A 23,770-nucleotide genomic window follows, 5' to 3' on the forward strand; every position below is an offset into this window, starting at 1 on the left:
TTTCCTCCAATTAGCTCATCAAGGTCAAATTCAATACAAGACCTAAGTTGTGCATGCCTTTCCTCACAACTCCTCAAGGTCATTTTAGGTCTGTCACGGCTCTTTTAGCTCCTAAATGAAAAGTCAATCACTTTACTATATTGGATCATCCAAAGGCCTTGGTTGAACATTGCCATGCCAACTCAAGCGACTTTCTTATAGCTTATCATATATCGGACCTGCTCTCAGATCAGCACTAATATAGTTTGTTCCTTACTCCATCCTTATTTTGCCACACATCCATCTCAATATTCTCATCTCAGCTACACAAAGTTTATTTGTACGATGCTTCTCAACTGCCGAGCATTCCGCACCATACTTCATATAGGGTCATTTGACTGTCCTATTAAAATTTCCTTTTAAGTAAGTTTTATTAGACAGCTCTGAATTTTCTTACAGCAAAAGCCTCTGAATTTTCTTACAGCAAAAGCCTCCTGACATGCTGAATACAACAACGTTGACTCAGCCTCATCCCAATTAAATGAGGTTGGCTATATGGATCCTTGCCCTCTAATTAGCTCTATTCAAGGTCATACTAGATACAAGGCCTAAGTTATTCATGACTTCCTCACCACTTCTAGTAAGGTTATTTTAGGTCTGCCCCTTGCTCTCTTAGTTCCTTTAATCTAGATTAAATCACTCCCCCATACTGGAACACTTAAGTGTCTTCATTGAACATGGTCATGCCACCTCAAATGAGTTTCTTGTAGCTTACCATGAACTGAAGCTACTCCAACCCAACTCTAATATGATCATTCCTTACTCTATGATTCTTAGATTTTCCATTCATCCATCTCAACATTCGCATTTCCACTACACAAAGTTTATCTATACGATGCATTCGCATTTCCACTACACAAAGTTTATCAATACGATGCTTCTTAACTGCTCAACACTTTGCACCATGCGTCATAGCTGGTTGTGCAATGGTCCTATAAAATTTTCCATTTAAGTTTTAAAAAATAAGTTGATCACACAAAACCCCGGATGTACCTCCCATTTTATTCATCGTATTTTACTCTTTGGGAACACATCCTTTATATCACTTCTTTAGTTTATGATTGAGCCAACACCTAAAATTTTTTGGCAATTTCACCCCCTAGTTGTCCATCGTATTGTAACCAAAGTTGCATACCAAATATTGTCCTCATTCTATTTAGCTTAAGACCTTTTGATTCTAAAGTTGATCTCCATAAATTCTAACTTGCCAATAATCCCCACTTGTGTCTCATCTACGAAAAACAATATCATCAACAAAAAGCATACGCCATGAAACCTCATCTTAAATGTCCCTAGTTAAATCACCATGTACGTGCAATTAAAAAAGGGCTTCAAGTTGATCCATGACATAAACCAATTATAATCGGAACAATTTACTACTCTGGTGACCCCTCCATCACTTTTACACTTGCACAGGACCATCATACATATCTATAACTATTTCCACGTATTTACTTGAAACATTTCTCTTACTTGCCAAATTAATACTCTAGGGAATCTATTATAGACTTTTTCTAGGTTATAAAGACTATATGAAGATCTTCATCGCAATCTCTAAACCATTCCATAAGTCTCCCACTTAGGTATAAAGCTTTTGTTGGTGATCTTCCTAGCATATAACCAAATTGGCTCTATATTCCCCACACACAAAAAAAAAAAAAAGGCTCTCTATAATAGGAGTTTCTTGTCTCAAATGGGTTTCGATTACCCTCTCCTATAATTTCATAGTATGACCTATCAATTCTATGATTCCATAGTTATTACAGCTCTACATCCCACCTTTATTTTTGTAAATTGAAACCATGATGCTTCTCCCCCAATCATCTAGCATTTCCCTTGAGCTTTAAACAACTTGGTTAGCCAAGATAGACCATAGATTCCTAAGCTCTTTTACATTCTTACTAGGATTTCATCTGAACCTTGCCTATTTTGATCCTTCATAAAGTTTCTTGTACTTCAAACACCATATTTCTTCATATACATGTATTGAAATTGTTGTCATAGCAAATAGTGTACTCTTCCAAGACATAAATTCCCATCTCTTCTTGATGCCCTCATCCCTTACTAGTTTTTTATCATTTTTGTTTTTAATAAATACAACATGATCAAGATCTCTGCTCTTCCTGATATGCTGAATGAATGCTCAAAATTGCAGATTAGTCCAATGGGCTGGATTGGGGAGGAACAAACAGTAACACAAAGTAGAAACCAAGACAACTAACTAAAACTTATGATCTAGAAGCCTGATAAAAATTAAACTGGAGTCCAAGAGCGCAAGAAAAGGGAAGGATGACACATCAAATTAACAGAACAAACTAACAGATAGATCTCCCAGAATCTGGGTAAGAGATCAACATATTATTCTATTAAAAAATTTTAAAATTATTTTAAAAAAAAAAACCTACTATCACATGCACTAAACAAAACTGGAAACTGATTAGGAGATGGAAGAGCAGGAAAAAAATAAAAAATAAATGATAAACAGCACAGATATCGCCTGGGTATGAGCCAAGAGTGGAAGGGATCTGCTTGAGTATTGCTGAACCAAGAAGAAGAAGAAAGAATGACCAGGTTTCAAGAAAGAAGTTCAAGGGAGGTTTCCTCACCACCCAACAAGAGGCATCGGTTTACATTCAAACTTTATATATACACTCAGAACTCAGTCTGTAAACTTGGCAGTCAAACAATCGTATCAAACAAGCTACAAAAGAGGAAGAACAAGTCAAATTGGTTTCAAACTTCAAGGTTTATGTTTGACAGAATCAAATTTTAATTCAAAAATTCAAAACTTGAACTTGAAAATCTGAGATTGCCTATTCCATCACATTGATGCTGACTGGGCTTATTCTACCTGTGACGGAAGATCTACTACTGAATATTATACCTTTGTTGGAGGTAGACTAGTCACCTGCGCAGCAAGAAGCAATAATTGCAGCTATGTCCAGTGCTGAACTAGCTACGGTTCACACTACAACTGAACTTACATGAATGGCATCACTCCAAAAGTTGGGATTTCCAATCACCTACCATACAATGATAACCTGGCACAAATCAAGTTGCTATTTACATTGCAAGCAATCCAGTGTTTCACGAGTGACCCAAACCCATTGAAGACTATCACTTTGTGCAGCATACAGTCATGAAGAAACTTCTAAATACTCCAGCTTGAGGGGATTTATTCAATAAGTCTCCTCAGCTGATCAGCTTGGGGATTTATTCAATAAGTCTTTGTCCAGTCTAGTGTTCAGAAAGGACTGTTCCAACATGGTTGATTTGCATGCTCCAGCTTGAGGGGGATGATAAACCATGGGTTAAGATCATGTAAACAACTATTGAAAGAGTCCTTCTATCAAGGATTATGATTTTCTCTTATTCTACCTCCATAGTGTTTTTTTTTTTTTTTTTTTTTGGTGGGGGGGGGGGGGAGGGGTGGATGAATAAGAAATCCCAGCCAAACAACAAACACAAAGGAACCACCAACCTTATAATTAAAGAAAAAAGAGCAGAGAATAAAGATACAAGACTAGGATTTATCTTATGCTTTTTCTTATTCTTCCTATAAGGATTGGCTTTCTGATTAGTTTATACTTTATTTTTATTTTGCTCATTCTTAGTCCGAATAGGAAAACTGTTTTGTACTCTGTATTATCATAAATCAGTTAGGAGAGGGAGAGGCTGCTATTAGTTGATAGACTCTCTTGCAACCTCCCTGCTCATATTCTACTTTCGTTTAATGGTTCTCCTGTTGTAGTATTGCATAACCCACTTTTGAACATGAATATTCCAAGTTTTCGTATACTTCCTCCACTGGCATTTCCCAAGCGGTCACCCAGCAAACTTAGGTGCCAATGGCCCGCATTATTCCTTATCAAAAATTATATAATAAAAAATAAAAAAAAAAAGAAGAACTCGAATGAATATCAAAAGGAACAAAATACCCGCAAATTAAAATGTCTTTCAACAGAAACAATTTAAGGCGAAAACCAATACAGGGAGAATGATCGCACCCTTTAGACAGTATTTCCAGTATTAATGGAACCTTGGATACCATGTCTTTGGATGAAGCAATATCGGGAACACGACAAAATGCAGCAAGTATTGTAACAGAAAGCTGTAAATAAGCATCCCGGTTGTCACCTTCCTTAACACTAGCTGTCCCTTTCCCCATCCCTACCAAAAGAAACAGTAGACCATCAACAACACTGAAGATGCAGAACCAAAAAGATACCAATGGGTGAGCGCGGGAATGCGAGAAATTACCAGTTTTCAGGAGGCGGTCGAGAAACCCAGCTCCAACTGCATCATAAACCCTACGAACGGAAGCATGGTCGTCCCCTTTGCAAAATTTGGTCGCCATAAGCAGACCCACTAGCCGTTGTTCGTCCCTTTCTCCTTTCAGAAGCTTAAGACAATCTTCAAGACCATCTACCTGATCCTGTGATTCAGACAAGGATATTGAAATTGAGAAAATAGTCTTTGAATTTAGTAAGAGTGCATAAAATGGAAACGGCGTCTCGTCAGACAAAGCTGCAGTGTGGGTAGGTTTAGTGACAGACTAACTTATGGTAGGAAGAGGAGGAAGATAATCTTACCATTGAACCAATCAGGACCTGTGCAGCGTGATTTGGTTGATGACAAAACAATCGATAGGGTTTCTGGTACGCTTGAAGAGTTGCACTCCGCCTGATGATGTTTTCACTCTTGCGCCCTCTGGTGTTTCAGAGCTTCTGCAAGTTTCTAGCTTCTAGTTGGATGCTCACTCTCTGCACGGGCCTTGTGGGTTGTGGGTTGTGGGTCGTGGGTTGGGCGGCTGGGCGTTGGTTTTTCTTCATTATGGAAACAACACTTAGTTGTGGTCAGATTCTAGGCTGCCACGTGGGCCACTAACTCATTTAGGTCGTTTAGTTGCTCCTGCACTTCGACGGCACATCATTGATAAGGTTGGAGTTTTAAAAACTGCAAACGGTGACTGGCATAATCCAAATCGTGGCCAGAGATCCAAACCGTCCGCCTATATAAATCCTTACGAATTGATACTCCAATTTGGTTATCGGAGAGTAAAGGTCGTACACAATGCCTAGTGCTTGCAGTGTCTTCATGAAACAGGTATGAAAATTGAATTGGATCGTCTTGCCTGGTTTCCCATACATCAACCAAGGTTTTCCTTCCATTCATGGTTCGCAATTCGCAAACGTCTTCGTACAGGCTATTTCTCTTGCACGGCGACGAAATGGGTTTGGAAAGTTATTTTACGCATAAATAGATACAATCGATAACAAAAGTTATTTTACGCATAAATAGATACAGTCGATAACCTTTGGAATCTTGAGAGAGTGAACTAAATTGACTGGTTTCCCATTTTACGGGTAATACAACGGTTCATGTCAAGAAATTTACTTCATATTGACGCTATATTGCATTTGGGAGGCCCGAAATCTTCTCATTTTCCAAAATGAACGTTGTGGAGTTTCCACAATTCTTAACCTAATGCAAATTTCTAAACCAGTCGAAGATTTTCCTGTTCATCGTCAATTTTTTTTCTAATTGGCGTATTTCAGTTGTTTTTATCCACCTGCATGAAGTTCGTCTATCTTGGTTACGACCTCTTGAGAATTGGATTGTCGTACATTGTTATGGATTTGTGAATGGGAAACGTGGTGCAATATGCACTATTGTTCGTGACTCCGTTGGTGAAGTGCTTTTCGCAGTGGCAGGTGGTTGTACATCATCAAATATCATTCGAATTGAGCTCTTAGCAATCCATACCGGGCTTCATGCCGCTCTAATCCGGGGCTACCCAAATGTCGAAATTGGGAGTGATTCGATCCAAGCAATCATTCAAATTTTTCATCCAAGTATGGCTCTTGCATCATTCAAATTTTTCATCCAAGTATGGCTCTCTTGTGTGTTTCTGACCTTCTAAAAGAGATTTGGAACTTTTAGGGATGTTTTTCTAAATGTGTTTTTATACATCATTTAAGGGAAGTGAATTCAGCTGCAGACTTCTTAGCTGGATATATTTCCAATGATTCACTTCCCTCAAATGGTGTATAAAAACACAGCTTACAAAATCTCTGAAAGTTCTAAATCCTTTCCAAAAGGTCATGAACACGCCAAAGGGCTAAACTTGGATGAAGAATTTGTATGATTGTTTGCATCGAATCACTCCGAATTTCAACATTTGGGTAGCCCTGGATAAGAGCGACATGTAGTTCGGTATGGGTTGCTAAGAATTCCGTTCGAATGATATTTGATGATGCATAGCCACCTGCTACCACGAAAAGCACTTTGCAAGCGGAGTTACGACCAATGGTGCCATACCCACCACGTTCCTCATTCACAGATCCATCACAGTTTACAGCAATCCAAGATAGGTGAATTTCATGAGGGTAGATAAAAACAGCTGGAATATTACGCCAATTTGAAAAAAATTGCCGATGAACAGGAGAATCTTTGACAGGTCATGAGACGTGCCGAAAACGCTATTGAGTATCAAATAAGATCAGGTCAAGAATTGTGCAAACCCAACGACGTTCATTTCGAAAAATAAGAAGATTTCAAACCTCCCAAATGCAATATAGCGTCGACGTGAAGCTAAATTTCTTGACATGATCCATTGTTGTATTACCCGTAAAATGGAAAATCAACAAATTTAATTCGCTCTCCCAAGATTCTAGAGGTTCTCGATTGTATCCATTTATGCGTAAACTTGCTTTACAGATCCATTTCATCACCGTGCAAGAGCAATACAGATGAAGCTCTTTTTCTTGATTATTATCTAATACTATGTAAAGTTCTTTTTTACCCAAAAAAATCAAATAAAAAGCTATTGATATTTTTTTTATTTAATAAAATCAAGCATTTAACCCACACCTTCTTTTTTAGAGGACAATTATTTGTTTCAGAAATTTGAAATTCCTTACATAACATCTCTTGGAAATCTTGTTACCCAACTACTAAAATAGCCAAGAAAGGAAAAAAATAAAACAACCCTAGAATAGCCAATGCTTTTGTTGATCACATTGAAAATCTTTTTCAAACAATCCATCAAATTTCACTAGACCCATCCTTCTATTTTATTTTTAGGACAAATTACATACAGACCCCTTAGATATATGATCAATTATATCTACTATTCTTGAGAAAAAATCAATTACAAATGTCCCTTGTTTTTAATAATTGTGTTTTTTAAATATAAAGTGGGATGTCAATGCTTTAAGGCCTCCGTTTTGAAGTGTCAATGCAATTTGCTCAAATAAATAACAGAGTTATTAAGAAAATAATAAAATAAACAAAATAGAAAGTGGGGAGAGAGGGAAAAAATAATTAGGAAAATAAATAAAATATTCTATAAAATATTTAGAAAAAAGTATAAAATCCTAATGTTTGACTATTCGTGGGCTCGATACATTTTGCGTTACAATCAAGTAAAATACGATAAAAATCGTAGTTAATTTCAAACGTAGATCAAAATTGGCTTATTTATTGCTAAGGTATTTTGGAGTTGGCTTATAATTGCATCTTTAACCCATCATGCTTCAAATCAGACTTTTTTTTTACTTTGAGAATTTGAACAGACCTATTGACATGTAAAATTGCATGTTTCATACCTAAAACTCGAAATATTTTCTCACAAAATCTTAAAATTTGCAAAAACAACATAAAACCCAATGAAGCTCCCTTTCTAAGTATGCAAAATGCATGTTTTATGTCCTATGATTTCACACATAAATGTGTTCATCAATAATCTTGCCATAACTCACAAATATTTTCATGTTTTGTTAGTATCAAACTTTATCTCTCAAAATGGGGATTTATTATAGGTATCTAAGGCATGTGGGTTTTGGAGATAAGTGGATGAGTCTCATTAATTTTCTTATTTCTTCAATACCTTAATGCCTTCAAGGAATCAAAATTGTTCGAAGTGACCCTTTGAAATTACCCAGCTCTTGTCAATGATGTTTTATCTTTTGTATAATTTGTGAAGGAGATCTTTAAACTATTAGGACTAGCATTGGCCTATTCTCCTAATAAGAGATCAACTTTATAAAAAGGTGGAGTTTACTTCAGTAAGAGCGTCCCCCACAAATTACCCTACAGTGGTTTGAAATTTTTGTTATTAGTCTAAAGTAAAATTAAATTTAATCGAATTCCCCCCCCCCCCTCAACTGATAACTTTATATAAAGTCAAGGAAGGTTATCCTTGACACAATAAATGTGTGTTTGGTTAGTATTTTTTGAGACCAATGTTTTCTAATGTTTTAATCAAATAAGGTCTAGGCACAATTTTGACCGTTACTAACATGTATGTTCAAAACACTCGAGACAATGGAGATTTATGAAGGTGACAAAGATTTAGAAGTTGCATGTGAATGAGGGAGAGTGTTCTCTTTGACATAATTTTGATATATTATTTATTTTTGAGAATAACAAAACAAATCATAAGTTAATTTTCAAAAAGCATTACAAGAAAGTTAGACCTATTTTATCAAACACTTTATGGGTTCTTTGCGTTTTGAAAATGGGAGAAGGCAAAAAACTGTTCCATGGCCGGTTTATGTCATCAAAGTGCCTAAGATTAAAATAAGAGAAAGAAAAGAAAAAAAAGAAAAGAAAAAGATTAGAACACTTGATTTCGTATTAGAGGAATTGTCTTAAGAGTTGTGCTCTAGTTTGATTTATTTTGTTTTTTTTCGTCTTTTAACCCATTTTGTAACAAAAAAAATAAAAAAATAAAAAAATAATTCTTTATTTGTTCAAAAAAACCGGACATGATTCCGGCGCCCAATTTCAAACTGTGTGCACCGTATGCAATACGGAGGCCACCTCACCTAATTCCGGGAGGTGGCGCCGCGCTATCAAATTGCGCAAGAAAATGCGGGTGGGGTCTCGATCCAGTCCTTACTCCTTACGGATCGTGTGAGTGTGGGCCCACAGCTTAGTGTAATCTAACGGTAGCCCATAACTAGCGCCCTTCCAGAGTAAGTATAAAGCGCCACGTGTCATTTATGGTCGAAGCGGACCCTACCAGTTGAATAAAAGGAAATGTAATAATAAATAACAAAAGTTGAAAAAATACTTGAATTTGAAAAGAGACTAAAGAGGTGCGCTGTGTTGGAAACTTGAAATGAGTGTTAAGTGCACCTTCGGAGTATCATCATCCAACAGCTGAACAGTAGTAGTTGTTGTGTTCCCTTCGCATACGATAGAATAGAATCGCACGACCTTGCCTGTGCTATAGTTTCTCTACCATCTATTTCTTCGAAGTTTCACAGAAAAAGACTTTAAGAAGAAAGGAACCAAAAGTTGAGAAAAAGATTTAAAGAGCAGGTGAGTGTGTGTGTGACTTCTGAGGATGGGTTCGAGTAGCAGTCGTTTGGGCGCGCGACCTTCTCATTCGCGAGATAACAGCGCAAATCGCAGATTATCCTCGTTCATCTGCGGTGGTTCTTCTTCTCACGCTCCGATTGAGGTAATCGCAACACCTTTAAGGGGAGATTTTGGTTTCTTTCGTGTTTTTTTTTTTTTTGGGGTGGGGGGAGTGGTTTGTTGAATTCAGGATGTGTCAAGCTGCATGGATTTCCTCACTTTGGAGTAGATTGTGGTCGGAGACCATTCGATCCGTGCAGGAGATTGACTTTGATTTCGTTTGTGATTGTAATTTTTTAACTATAGATATTGATTTATTTTGAAATGTCAGCTAATTCTAATTCTCGGTCCATTTTTTCCATTGTGTTTAAGAATTTCAAATTATGACCTGCAACCTATACCTCAACATGTTTTGCTGTTTGCAAATAATATCCATGGTGAATGGTGATTGCCTCTTTGTGATGAGGATTAGAGATGGCCTTTAATTGACCGGACACGTAATGAGTTGAAAATTACAGATGACAGTGGGTGAGACAAGCTTTTGTTAAAATTTGTAATTAGGAAAATTGAGTCGCTCAGGGTCAGTGGATGTGATATAAGAATGATAAACTTGGATTACTGTTTTCTGACTGGCTGGCTGTGTAGTGTGAAAGTTGGGCTGTCGGTGTGTTACATATAACAACTTCCTTGTGAAAGTTGGGCTGTCAGTTATAAAGACTCTTACTCATACAGGGACTCTATCATATCTCACTCTGGAAGGATATAATTGGAAACTAGTATATGAAATCCTTGCAAGAAGTAGGTTGAAATTAGGGGACTCCATTGCAACTTAGGAATCCCTTACTAACAAGGACTTTTCAATAGCTTAACAAATAATGACTCAAACTCAAAAATAAAAGTAGATCTGGGGTCCCACAAACATACTGGACCCAACAAAACCCTAAGTGGACTCAACCAAAAAAATAGCAAAATTACCATAAAGCCCCTTATGGTACCAGAGGGCCGTAGGGTTTGGGGAACTACCTTGGGCTCTACTTCGGCCCTGAGTCTGGTTTACATCAGATCCCTTACAAACTTTTATAGAAGACTCAAAAATGATTCCTACATTGAGAAGGAAAGTCCTACCCAATCCTTAGTAAATTAGGTAACCTGAACTGACTCAAAACAAGAATACTGGTTTAGGGTTAGTCCTAATTCCTTGCCAATCAGAGGAGGCATCAAAATTTTTGGGGTATAACTGTACAAGATAAAAACATTACTCAGAATTATGCATTAATTAGATTTAATTATAAGTAATCACTTAGACTTACTGGACTTATTCTTACAAGTAATCTATTTCATTGTGGTATAGCACAAATGCGTTACTCATAATTAATTCATTTACTTGTTATTATTTTGAACCGAGAATAATGATACTGCAATATGCTGCTAGCCTTAGCACATTTTATAAATGTTTTATTTATTTGGCAGAAATTTCATAATGACATCTGATGGATTACGTCATAATTAGAGTCTGATTGGTTTCCCCCTTCCTTATCAATCATTCTACAGGATTGTACAGAAGTAAACTGGAATAGTCATGTTTTATAATTATGTTGTATTAGTTTTGTTAAATCAGTTCAATACTTGGTGCAGTACATAATGATTTGGCTCCCATATAATTTGGTTCTTAATGCAGATGGAAGATTATCCGGCTGATTCTTCAGAAGATCATGATCCCGATATTGCTTCTGTGCTTGAAAGCTCAATGGAGGAACCCTCTTCATGTTTCAATTCAGGAACTGACCCTGGTGCATCATCCAAAAATAGTAATGGGAACCTTGGGGAGAGATCAGTGAAATATTGTTCAGGAAGTGTTGCTACGAGTAATGATGGCAAATTCTTATCCGATAGTAAGGAATTAGTTGCTGATCAGATAACTAATGAATTTGTTCATGCGGAAAGAACTATTGACGAGGCTAGTACCTCCTTTAAAGCACAGCAAACGCGAGAGTCAGGTTCTGAGAATTTAGGTGATTGCTTGAATGTCGTTGAGGATGGGTGCCAGATATTTGAGGACAGGATATGTTCAAGCTGTGTATCTAATCAGGAACTTAGTGATTCACATGCATATGTAGCACCCTCTGCTGGAAATCATGCAGATGCAAGGACAGCTTTCCACAGTCCTGTTACAGATTCTATTCCGAGTGCATTTGAGACAGAAGTAACTTCACAGTCACTAGAAGGAGAATCTGCTCAAGAGAGAGTACCTCTGGCCCCTGGATTTGATGTGCCAGATTGGGAAAGAAGCAGAAGAAATGAAAATGTACTTCATGTTGATGTGGTGAGTATTTCTTCTGGCATCTTAGGTAGTAGTAATGGGGAAGTAAGCAACCATGAAGCAAGAAGGAACAGTAGAAGACTGTTTTGGGATGCCTTTTCGAGACGCAGTTCTAGAAGGCATTTTGATTCTCCAACCATAATTTTCTCGACTGAGGATGCTGATGATATGGGAATGCATGATAGATGGCTCCTTGATTTTGGTGGTGATCTCTTTGATGACGGCTTTGGTGGTGATTCAGGATACATTAGCAGTAGGAGTCGCAGCATGCGTGAACGGCGACGGAGTTCAAGATCAGAGGTGATCCATTAATCTAGTTACTTCTCTTTTGGCCGTATCATGAATCATTTACTTCTTGTCCTAGTAAACCAGCGGATGGGATATGTTTTGACAGTATTATTAGTTTGTCTAGTCGGTGATATGTGAGTTATATTATTTCCCACTTAAATATTCGTGATACATGCTTTATTATTTGATTATGGGGCTGTGGATGCCATGGATCCCTTTATGGTTTATAATCCCTAGTTTTTGGAAGACTGGTGATAAGTTAATGGTATTATTGGTTTCATCTTTCCTCACACAATTCATTTCATTTAGGAAAGAAAAGCCACAATAACTGATAGTTGTCTTGCTGGTCATATCAGATGTGGGAAAGACTTCATGGTGCACCTGATGATAGTGACCGACGAACAGGTTTTTGTGCATCTGGGCTTCACCCTGATGGTGCCTGCTCATGTGAGAGTTTCTCAAGGACAGAAGAGTCTGATACTCATGCAAGTATTTCACGAATAGTTATGCTTGCTGAGGCATTATTTGAGGTAGATCCTCTTTTCAATCGAATAGCTTGTTTTTCACTCATCAGTTTATGCCTTTTTGAATCATATCTTTCTTTAGTGTTGTTTAATTCTTGGTTAAGGGTTTGGTGAATCTGATATTAGAGAATTGATTTCATTTGTTTTGTGTCATATTCTGCTCATTATGGTGTGAAAAAACAAGGGATTAAAGGCACATGTGGATTTTTTTCCATTTTCAGAATCTGGTTCCATTAACTGATCCTAAAACAGTGATAGAAATTAACATTCTTAGAAGAAAGAGAAGGGGGGGGGGGTATTATGCTTTTTGGTTCGTTGACATGGCATGATAATAGAGAATATACTAACCAGAATATACAATTAATTCACTTGAAGCTTGAGAAAAAAAAATACATTTCTCTTGTTAGCTTGTGTTTTGTGAAATGAGAATGGAAACCAGGATTGCCATTGATGTGAAAATGTTATGAGGTCACGCTAGTCACAGGGGCTTGGGAGAGGGAACTGGGTATATTGGATTCTCTATTGGGAGTGGATAAATGGATTACTGCAAGGAATTTGTCAAGGAGAAAAGATTTTCATAGGGGGTGATCTAAATGGACACATTGGGAAAGATCAAAGAAGTTATAAAAGTTAAAAGTGTACATGGAGGCCCTGGTTTTTTTTTGGATGAATAGAAGAATTCATTACCAAAGGAAAGAAGGGGAGAGGGAAATACAAAATAGAACCAAGAGGGCCAAGCCTTAACAAAAAAACCTAAAAGGGTGCACAAGCAGAAAGAAACACATAGCAGTAGGCAACAATGGACCAAAAGACAAGGCCAAGAGGCCAAGCTCGACCAAGACAAACCTAGAAACCTCATGAATCTTTTTCTTCTTGACTCGGCTAGGATTGCGGGTGGTAGAGCATCATATTAGAGGAGTTTCTTGACCTCGATGCTTCTGTACTGCTTGGAGCAACATTGCAGGATTCAAAACTTGCAGTGGCATGGTCAAAGCTGTTCCAGCTTGTTGTAGGGCTAGCAAAGGATTCGGAAGCCCTAATTTCAACAATCTTAAAACCAAAGGACGAAGAGGTTTTAGTTGTGCAGTGTCTTTATCATGAGTAGGATCTTCAACGGAGTTGACTTCAGAAGCTTCACATTAATCAATGGCAACAATAATAGCAGGGAGACCAGGGAAAAGCACAACATAGGTGGAAGGGGCAGGAAGGAGGGCTCAGGATAGCTCCCAACATGGCTAGAATGATGCGGGAAGTTAGGAAAACTAAAGAAGAGTAAGCAGAAGCTGAGAGAGAGCTTTTTATTACATTGTTCTGTTAAAAGTTAAAACCAGATAGGTTACTTCCTAACTAGACGACCGGATATATTGTTCTGTTAAGGACTGCAAGGTGATACCCCAGGGGGAGAGAGAGAGCATTTTGTTACCTTAAAAAGTGAACATCATGGTAGCCAAATAGGTTACTTCCTAACTAGAAGGCTAGATAGATTTTCTGTCAAGAACTGCAAGTTGATACTAGGGGAGCCTGGCCACATAGCATAGATTAGTGGTCTTAGATGTGTGCTTCACTCTACAAGCTCTTAAAAGCTAATTACCTTAGGATAAAGTGGTGAAGCTTAAAAGGAGATTGCTTGAAATCTTGTACTGATGAAGTAGTCAAAAAAGGAAAGTGGGCCTTTGAGGGGGACACTAATACAATTTGGAATGAGATGGCTACTTGGATTAGGAATGTAATTAAAGATGTCCTAGGTGAATCAAAAGAAAAGCACTATTCTTGTAGGGACTTAGTTGTGTGATGATGAGGTTCAAGCAGCCATTAAGAATAATAAAGCTAGTTTTAAACATAGTTCAAGATCCTTTCTCATCTCGGTATCTTGACCCTATTGAGTTGGCTGAAGTCCAAAATACTAGGATTTCAGCCAAAACCTCTCAAAAATCTGGTACAGGGTCTGCCCCCATATTTTGCCGGCATGTCTTGGTGGGTTTTAGGCATTTTTTGGGTCTAATTCTCCTTGGGCAGCCTATTTAACACCTATAAATCACATATTGTTAGTTTTGTCTAAAAAGCAACCCACAATGGTCTTTTGAATTCACATCATGCTTGCTTGTATGCAGTCAAACCTAAATATGTTGTCACCAAGGTTCAAAATTTCGGCGAGATTTAAAAAAAAAATTTCAACTCAATGTTTTGGTGGGGGGGGTTTTTGTGTTTTTCTTTTGGCTGTTTGTTGGTTCCAACTTGATTTGAGACCAATAAACACTTTGGAAGTGTTATTTTTGCCTAAAACCTTACCTTAGGTGGTGTTCTTGATCTACATATGCCCGGCTGTATGTGGGCAAAACTCGAAGTCTGGAATAAGTATTTTCACTAATGTACAAATGGATATTATGCAAGACAAAACTAAGATTTTTCATTAAAATGCAACAACTAGTACAAGTAGAATTCAATATACAATTATGTTTTTGGATTGGATCCATCACTTGGCTTATGGTGGAGCACTTTGAATATTGGACCTAAGCAAGCCATGACATGGTACGGATAGAATTGTCCATATAGTTTGTCATTGCCCTTCTATAGGTAGCATCATCAACATTAAGTTAATATCCTACCCTAGGATTTGTGTTGTACGGCCATGGACTGTAACCTGATCGCGGAACCTGGCATAAATGACTGTGTTAGTCTTGATGGATATCCAAAGATGTAGTCCACAAATCATGTACCTGATCCATCTCCATACTGATATGCAAATATGCTACTAGATTAGATGAACCAACATATGCTTCACCAGTTCCATATCTATAACCATAAGCCCCATGGCAACCCGACCAACCGGAAAGATGGGCAAAACATCGGGTCCGGATAACATTCCATCGGGCTGGCTCGGTGGCGAATTTGGAATTCAGAAACATCTGGTTGTCACACATCCAAACATTCTTGTAGTATAGATTCACACTATGGTAACCCTGTTTTAGGTTGTATTAACATATTTAAATGGTCATATTGCAAAAATAGTTACCTAAATTGGTGCTTCGTATTCACCTTTGGTTGGCAGTACATTGTTTGGTCCTTATGTATATTTACATAGTTATACATTGGTTAAGTGCTCAAGAAAATAAAGAATAAGCAATTTAGGTAAATTGCTTATTTAAATGATCATATTGCAAATAGTTGCCTAAATTGGTGCTTTGTATTCACCCTTGGTTGGCAGTACATTGTTTGGTGCTTGTATATATTTACATAGTTATACATTGGTCAAGTGCTCAAGAACATAAAGAATAAGCAATTTAAAGTTGTAAAGAAGTAAAAGAAGTGAATCATTGATAAACATTTTTAAAGATTCAGAATATTAAGTTCATAATTTTCAAGGATATCATCACATCATGCTCTTCTAGAGTCCTAATACAATTGTTTTGTACTTTTTGAAAGTCTGATGGAACTAACGTGCATTGTTCCCCTCATTGGATATGGATAACCCAATTGTGAAGAAACCCCTTGATCCATTGTGATAAGTCATATAATATTGTTGGTAGCATATATGGTTGGTGGGTTGAGTAAGAGAAGATGTGGTCCACAAAAAGCGATTCAATATATCCCTTCGAGTGGGAGTTGCACTTAAAGACCGAAAAATTGATATATCTTAAAATTTCAGTCTACTTTTGGTTCAATTTTAATTAGACATACCATCTTGTTTTTGGTTGAGGCCAAAATTTGTATAAATGTTTGGTGGAATTTAGTACCACGGTTTTAGGAGATTGCAAAGGACTACAGGTGTAGAAAACCTACAAGGGCATTAGTTTGCTAGACATGGAAGCTAAGAAAATGGTGGAAAAAGCAAGGAAGAAGAAATATAAAGATATATAAAATAACCTAGGTATAAAGAAAGGGAAAAAAGATATTTGTAAGATACTTAAAATGAGGAACAACAAGAGTAGAGATCTTGACCATTCTAGATGTCTTAAAAGCGAAGATGGTAAAGTACTAGTATAAGATGAGGACATCAAAAAGAGATGGGCAATGTATTTTTCTAGCATATTAAATGAACATACTTCAAGTATTAGGGTCCTAGGAGACTACCATTCACCGTTGCACTAATTTTTTACATATATATGGAGAATTGTGATGTCCGAAGTAAAAAAAGATGTATGGAGGGTGAAAGTAATCAATACGCAAGTCATACGCAAGGTCCAACTTATCCAAAGTATGGAATTGCTTAAGAATCTGTGGCTAGCTTGGTTGACCAAGTTGTTTAATAATATTATGAACACTAGGAAAATGCCATATGAATGAAGGAGAAGCATCGTGGTCTTGATTTACAAAAATATAGGGGATATTTAGAGCTGCAATAATTAAAGAGGCATAAAATAGATGAGTCATACCATGGAATTATGGGAGAGGGTAATTGAAACCATTTGAGATAAGAAATTACTATTATGGAGAACCAATTTGGTTTTATGCCATTCATAAGGGAAAAATTGGAGTTATGCCTAGAAGATCTAAATAGAAGCTATGAACTTGATTAGGACAATTATGGATAGGTTCAAAGAGTGAAAGAAGACAAAATTTTATAAGTAGATATGTGGAGATAGTTAAGGATTTGTGTGGCGGTTAGATTACAGGGTCCAATGTGGTGAAGTGCTGATTACATTTGGGTTACATGAAGGATGAGCTTTAACCCCTTGTTTATTTGCACTTATGATAGATGATTTGATTAGAAACATTCAAGATGAGGTTCTTGGTGTATGTTTTTTGCTAAAGATATTGTTTTGGTAGGTGAGACACAAGTGGGGATTAATGCTAAGTTGGAGCTACGGAGATCTACTTTGGAATGAAAAGATTTTAAACTAAGCAAAGGGAGGATGGAACTAGTGTGTAACTCATGCTTGGACAAATAGTGAGGTGGTGAAACTTGATGAGAAGGAGATTCTACAAAGTGGTTATTTTAGTTACTTTGTCTTAGTCATAAATAGCAAAAGTGGTATAGAAGATGATGTTTCCTGAAAAGTTAAAATAGGAAGGATGAATTGGAGATGCGTGTCCAAAGATTTGTGTTATAGACGTATTGTTTAGAACGCAAAGTGTTGGGTTGTTTAGAGAGAGTATAATATAGATAAACTCAATATAGCAGAATTAGGATGTTGAGATGGATGGGTAGTAACTAGGAGGGATAAAGTAAGGAATGATCATATTAGAGCTGGTTTGGGACTAGCTCCGAGCCACCTATAAATGATAAGCTACTAGGAAGCTAATTGAGGTGGCAAGACCATGTTTGACGGAGGCTTTTAAATGCCCTTATACCGAGCATAGTTGTTAAGGCGTCTAGACACTCCTGGAAGTGGTGAGTTGAGTGTCGCCTTATGGAAGCTCCATAAGGTGGTCGTCTTAGGGTCCAAGGTGTTGCTTAGGCGTTCGCCTTTTTTATTCTAAAACCCAAAAATGTGATACCAAAGAGCATCAAATTCTGGTCTGAAAATTCCTACTGGTTGGAACTATAATTAAATTTACACCGATGCTACATGGGATCAACATATAACATTAAAAGAGAAAAACTATTGAGATTAACCTAAGGCTATTTGCAAATTGCAACACTAGACCGGAGCATATTTTAAACTTCTCTCTCGAGTGGCGACCATCTGCGACTTGCAGAGACCGTATTGGACTCTCTTCTTCTCATTGAACTCTCTCTCTCTCTCTAGTGAAGGATGAAGTTATGTCACTCGACTCACTCCGGCAACTATTTTCTTCTTCTTTTTATTTTTTATTTATAAATCTATTACAAAACAAAAACCTTGCAGCGGGAGGCAATTTGCAGTGGCAGCTGCGGCACTTCAGCAATATTTTGTAGACCCTCTTCTCTGGCGATATTTACAGAACACTCCGGTGACTTATTAGGAAGAAGGAAAGAAAGAAACTCTGTTATGTTGAATTTATTTATTTTTGTTCATCACTTAATCCTAGTATCCTACAGCCACTTGTAGCATTTGTTTTTGTTAAAAATTCTGGTATGTTTTTACAATGTTACTAAGGTATGCTGTTACAGTGTTAAAAACTCTAGTATATGCGGTTTGTAGTATGTTGGATGATTTAAGATAGCTAATGTTAGTTATTTTATTATATTAGATATAATATATTTATAATGAACTATAGTGTATGGGATGTACACTAAAAGTTTCACTTAAACACCTTGACTGCCTCAAAAGCCCTCGGCACGTGCCTCATCTCCTCACTGCCTTAACTAGCCTAAACCACCTCTTGCCTTGTTGCCATGACAACTATGGTGCGGATGAGCAATTTAATTCAGATTGAAGGAACTGACAAAGCTAAGGGAAGACCTAGAATAACCTTAGAAGTCATGAGAAAGAAAGCATTTAAGGGGGCCCTGGGGGGCCCCCCCAGAGCCGGCTTGGAAGGGAGGCCCCCCCCCCCGGGGCCGGGGGGGGCCCCCGCCCCCCCCCCCCCCCCCCCCCCCGCCCCCGAGCCCGAATAGGGCTTGGGCAAGATTGGCCCTAATATCTTTAGCCCTAAGGGCGGGTTAGGGCCAAATAATGGCCCTAACAGGGCCAAGGGGGGCCCGGGATTACCGGCCCGCCAGCCCATCTCGGCCCGCCGATTTTTGGCCCCGACGGCCCGATCTGGCCCCGACCGGCCTGATTTTGGCCCGATCTTGCCCCGATTGCCCCGATCTGGCCCCGATCGTCGCCGATCTTGGCCCCCGATCCGCCGATCTTGGCCCCGATAGCCCCGATCCCGACCCCCGAACCCGCCCGATTTGAGTCTAAAGACTCTGGACCCTCCACCCACATGGAGAGGAATTAATTGTAATACATATAGGTGGATACTTGACACGTGTCAAATTTTAGAAACATGATCATGTTTTGTAGAAAATTAATAAAAATAAATTATAACATCATTCAAATGTAATAAGCATCTATTTGATTTTGGCCCTGACCCTGACCCTAATTTTGGCTCTGATCTTAATATTAATTTGACGATTATCATGAACTACAGTACTAGATTTTTACCTTGATCTTCATACTAACATTGATATGAGTCTTGATTTTGACATTTAGTCACTTTGATCATATTAGACTATAAATTCACTTTTTATATTATTTCTAAGGTAATTTTTATTTTTCCAACAAAGTCATTTTTAGTTCAATAAAATATTGATTTTGTTTTTTGACTAAGGTGAGATAATATATTACAAATAATAAAAACTATTACATAAAGAATTAATATCTAACAAATCTATACCCCAACTCTCATCATGAATATCTAACAAATCTCGTGATATTTCAAAAAATTTATTAAAAACATATAGCATGTTTGTAACTAAAACATCATTTTCTTTCACTATGATTTTTTTTTTTTGTTGAATACTAAATTATCGTCGATTTACTTGTTAACAAGGTTTTGAATATGATTTTTTTGTATTGAATAAAGATATCAATTTATTGAACATTTGTGAATGAAAACATACCTACCTACAGCTTAAGTTCTTGACTTTGAAGATAAAATTTTCATTTATCATATTCCTTTTGAATTCTGAATCTCTGATGTTTCTAAGTTTACAAAAAGAGTTTGTGTGACATTCTCTATAATTGACTTGACTTTCAAATATGCCTAAATTTAATTACAATTCTTCTCTCTACTTATTCTATTTCATGAATAATTTTAACTCTTCTCTCTGGAGAAAAACCAAAGGAAAAAGAGAGAGAGAGAGAGAGAGAGAGAGAGAGAGGGAGAGACAAATTGGAAATTTGGAATGAAGTTTGACCATTGTCTTGAAGCTAGAAATTAATTGAGAATTGAGATAAATCTTTTCTTTTTCCCTTCGAGTTTACATATAATAACCATAATTTTCATCGAATAGCAAATTAAAAAACCCTAGAAATTTGGATTTCTCTATTTCTCTAAAATCTAAATGGGTATAAATAGTTAAATACATATTGAATATAAGTTTTGGATTATTTGTTGACATCTTTACTATTTTATTTTTCAAAACTAAGTTTGGAATTTAAGTATTTAATACAATATGTATAAAACAGTACATGATATACGACCAAAGAAGCAAAAAAGAAAGAAAGGCAGGAGGAAAAGGGAGGGGGGGGGCAAGGGCGGGAATGGGCTTGGCTGGCCCGTAGGGTTAGGGGCCGGGACAATAATCATTGGCCTGAACTAGGGGCAGGGCGGGAATGGGCTCAAATAACCAAAGGGGGGGGGCAATTGCAGCCCTCCATATAGCTGATCCCATGTAGTGGGGATAAGGCTTCTTGTTGTTGTATCCATTAGTTACTGTTTTTTTCTCATTTGTATTCTCTTAACTTTATTTTGGGTTATTAGTTATTTTTGCATATTCCTGCTCATTGAAACTTCTACCTTTTTCTTAGTGTCTTCTTTATTGGGATGGGTATACCTGGTCTATTTGGGGGTGATATTCGTTAGAACTCTATTCATCTTTTGACTTGAGCACAGCTATACCGAATGGTTGTGACATTTTGATTTAGCTTATACTCCAATATCAACTTTTATTTGAATTACTGATTTGTGTAAAAGGCTAACTTATTCTGATCAGAAATGAATTGCTATGGTTTTGTAGATTCCACATCGTCAACTAGCACCTTTTCATGATTTTCTCCCTCTCCCCATCCTTTTTATTTAGTGGTGCTATTTGTATGGACTTTGCTGCTTTGCAATATTGAAAATTGGCACATGTTCTGGCACCTTAAAACTTTCTCTATGGTTGCAGGTCTTGGATGAAATCCATCGCCAACCCATGTCACTTTCACTATCAATGGTCTCCGTCCCAGCTCCTGAATCTGTTGTTAACTCCTTCCCTATTAAGATTCACAAAAACACAGCTGAGAGTGGAAATGATATGGAACAGTAAGTTTCTAACTTTATTTTCACATTTAGAGGAGATGAAAGACGTATACTTGGACAATTCTGTTCAGAGATAGTGATGTGTTATAATGCATGCTTGTGAAAGGGATCATGGCATCATGCTGGTGTAGATTGATCTCAATTTATTGTTGGGTTAGCAATTGACCCTCAAGGTTTGGGTATTTTTGGAGGATCCACAAGCAGAGTTGTGGTTTTCTCCATTAAAGCAATGATCAGAGGTAGGTTAATATGTTTTTGTTGGAATTGGGGTCTAAATATACCTGAGGCTATTATTGATCATTGTAAATCTAGATGATTAACAAGATATCCTCTGTTACTTGGCCATTGTTGTGCAGAATGGTTAGTCTCCTTGTCCAGGTTGAGGAAGGACTACTGCATTCTCAGTTGTCAAAGACATGACGTAGTAGTTAATGGTTATCACGTCAGGCTTTAATGCACCTTAGGAAAATTCCCCTCCTACTATATGTTTGTTAGCCTTTTTTCATTGAGCTTCTGAAAGGAAGCCATATTGGAAGGTAATTTGGCTTGAAATATTATTAAGCATTTATTCTGCAGATCTTGAACTTTGAGAAACTTGTCTCTTTTTTTTTTTTTTTTTCTCCTTCTTAAAGAAACTTGGAATAATCTCTCGGGCATTTATACCATCTAATGTGGTAAATATTTGAGTGCTTGATTTTAATGAGCCTGAAATGCTTCTACTTAGTGAATGATATATAGTCTTCTTTCCCTCCCCTCCCCAAATATTTTTTTTGTTTGGGGGGGGGGGGGGTGTGAACACTTATCTTTTTGAGCCAATAGCGTTGATTAACATTCTCCATTATGTTCATTTTCTGTTATCATCATCATTATGTTCTTCTATCTAGGGTAATTTCGATGTTGTTCCAGTACCTTCTTAAACCTTTCCTGTTGATTGATAAGTTTGCTCTGCACTTAAGCTGGTTATTTAATGTCTTATCACAGGTGTTACATTTGCCTTTCAGAGTATGAAGAGGGGGATAAAATAAGAGTCCTTCCATGCCGTCATGAATACCATATGACATGTGTTGATAAATGGCTTAAGGAGATACATGGGTATCAGTCTCTCCTCTCTACACACCTGTGTTTAATTTTGGGCTTTCGTTTGTTATTTTTTGTTTTTCTGCTTGTTTGGTTCCTTCCCCTCTTTTTCCCCCCACTGTGTAGGTCTTGATCCTTCTGTTGTTGCTTCACAGGGTTTGCCCTCTCTGCCGTGGAAATGTTTGTGAGGGAGTTACTCAGGCCACTGTTTCAAATTCATAATTTTCCCTCTTCTTTGAGAAGAAACCTGTGTATATAAATACGAGTAGGGTAGATAAGCTTGCTCTTCAGGTGTTGGATATTCACTTCTTCCTCATGATATATATACCGTGTGTTTCTCTTTCATGTCAATATATGTGGCATGTACACTTGAAGAAAGAGAAATATCTAGTCCGAAGATTGACGAAGAATGCTTTTTGGTTCTGATCCGAAATGACTTGGGCAGGTCATGCAATTGATGAATTAATCAATTTTTTCTTTTACCAAAAAAAATAAAATGCAATTGATGAATTTTTAACAGCTGATTCATAGAATATGAGCTCACTCTTCTTTTGAGCTGGCCAAGTTGTTCCCTGGATTTTGGTGCTAATTTCTCCATGCTTGTGGGGTAGCGGTTAACACTAGACCTGTCTTGCGTGGTTTTTGGTGTTGCTTAATCAGTTATATAGCAAGCTTAAAAACTAGCCAGCACTATGTGTTTTAGAAGCATAATGCTGTTTAAGCATCAATTCATGATGGATTTCTTGTTAAGGTCAGTTAGCTTTGGAAGAGCTGTAGTTTTATAATAATTTTCTGGCAGGTCCTTCAGAACTTGCTCAAATGTGGGTTTTACTTTTACTGTATTTTAAATTTTTTCATGAAGTTCCACTAGATAGGTTAAGGGGTTATTGAGGTTTTGAAAAGGGATGAAAAAAGTAACATGTCATATTAGTAGAAGCTTTCTTAATTTAAGAAACTTGTTTGCTTACTTTTTCATTCGATTAAACTAAACAAGTCATGCTTTGAAAATTTTATAGAAAAATTTACTTTCTCTTACCTTACTTTTGATTCAGCAAATAAACAATGCGTAATTACACCGTAGCTTCTCTATGTTGGAGTTTTAGATCAACAGTTACTACTGCTCCTACCCCATTGTCCAAGCTTATGTAAGCTTCAATTTTGGGATTAAGCTCCTCTCCAGCGACAGGAGCTTCCACGGAGAGCATCTCATAGTCGCATTGTGTTGTGCATTTCTGATTGTTTACTGAGCAGACGTCAAGATTTGTGGAGCACAGCC

At 37.3% G+C, this 23,770-nt stretch overlaps 2 protein-coding genes across 4 annotated transcripts in view; one reads left to right on the forward strand and one right to left on the reverse strand.

The window, feature by feature from the left end:
• The window catches only part of LOC149025310 (neurochondrin family protein), a 32,062-nt gene extending 26,783 nt beyond the window's left edge, over positions 1-5,279 (reverse strand). The window contains exons 1-3 of one of the 2 annotated variants that reach the window (XM_089145527.1): positions 4,632-5,279; positions 4,300-4,474; positions 4,047-4,209 (exon numbers count right to left, since the gene is read on the reverse strand). In XM_089145527.1, coding sequence (XP_089001653.1) covers positions 4,047-4,209; positions 4,300-4,474; positions 4,632-4,634 — 341 coding nt within the window. In that variant the 5' untranslated portion in view covers positions 4,635-5,279. Of the gene's footprint in view, positions 1-2,645; positions 3,370-4,046; positions 4,210-4,299; positions 4,475-4,631 lie in introns of those variants that run through there. The other variant, XM_089145528.1, reaches the window with a different exon arrangement.
• Positions 5,280-9,144: 3,865 nt separating this feature from the next.
• On the forward strand, positions 9,145-23,071 carry LOC149025311 (uncharacterized). 2 transcript variants are annotated; one of them, XM_089145529.1, is made up of 6 exons: positions 9,145-9,511; positions 11,087-12,028; positions 12,373-12,546; positions 21,284-21,420; positions 22,399-22,509; positions 22,650-23,071. In XM_089145529.1, the coding sequence occupies exons 1-6, from the start codon at positions 9,395-9,397 to the stop codon at positions 22,714-22,716; spliced, it is 1,548 nt and encodes a 515-aa protein (XP_089001655.1). In that variant the 5' UTR covers positions 9,145-9,394; the 3' UTR covers positions 22,717-23,071. The 2 variants fall into 2 exon arrangements, 1 of the variants encoding a protein (XP_089001655.1); XR_016171716.1 differs by lacking the exons at positions 22,399-22,509; positions 22,650-23,071 and adding an exon at positions 21,774-22,182 and having other exon boundaries at positions 21,284-21,656.
• Positions 23,072-23,770: the final 699 nt, after the last annotated feature.

This window comes from Hakea prostrata, chromosome 2 (genome assembly GCF_041222555.1).
Source record: "Hakea prostrata isolate BN-2017 chromosome 2, UWA_Hpros_2, whole genome shotgun sequence".
In the NCBI taxonomy this organism is placed as follows: Eukaryota; Viridiplantae; Streptophyta; class Magnoliopsida; order Proteales; family Proteaceae; genus Hakea; species Hakea prostrata.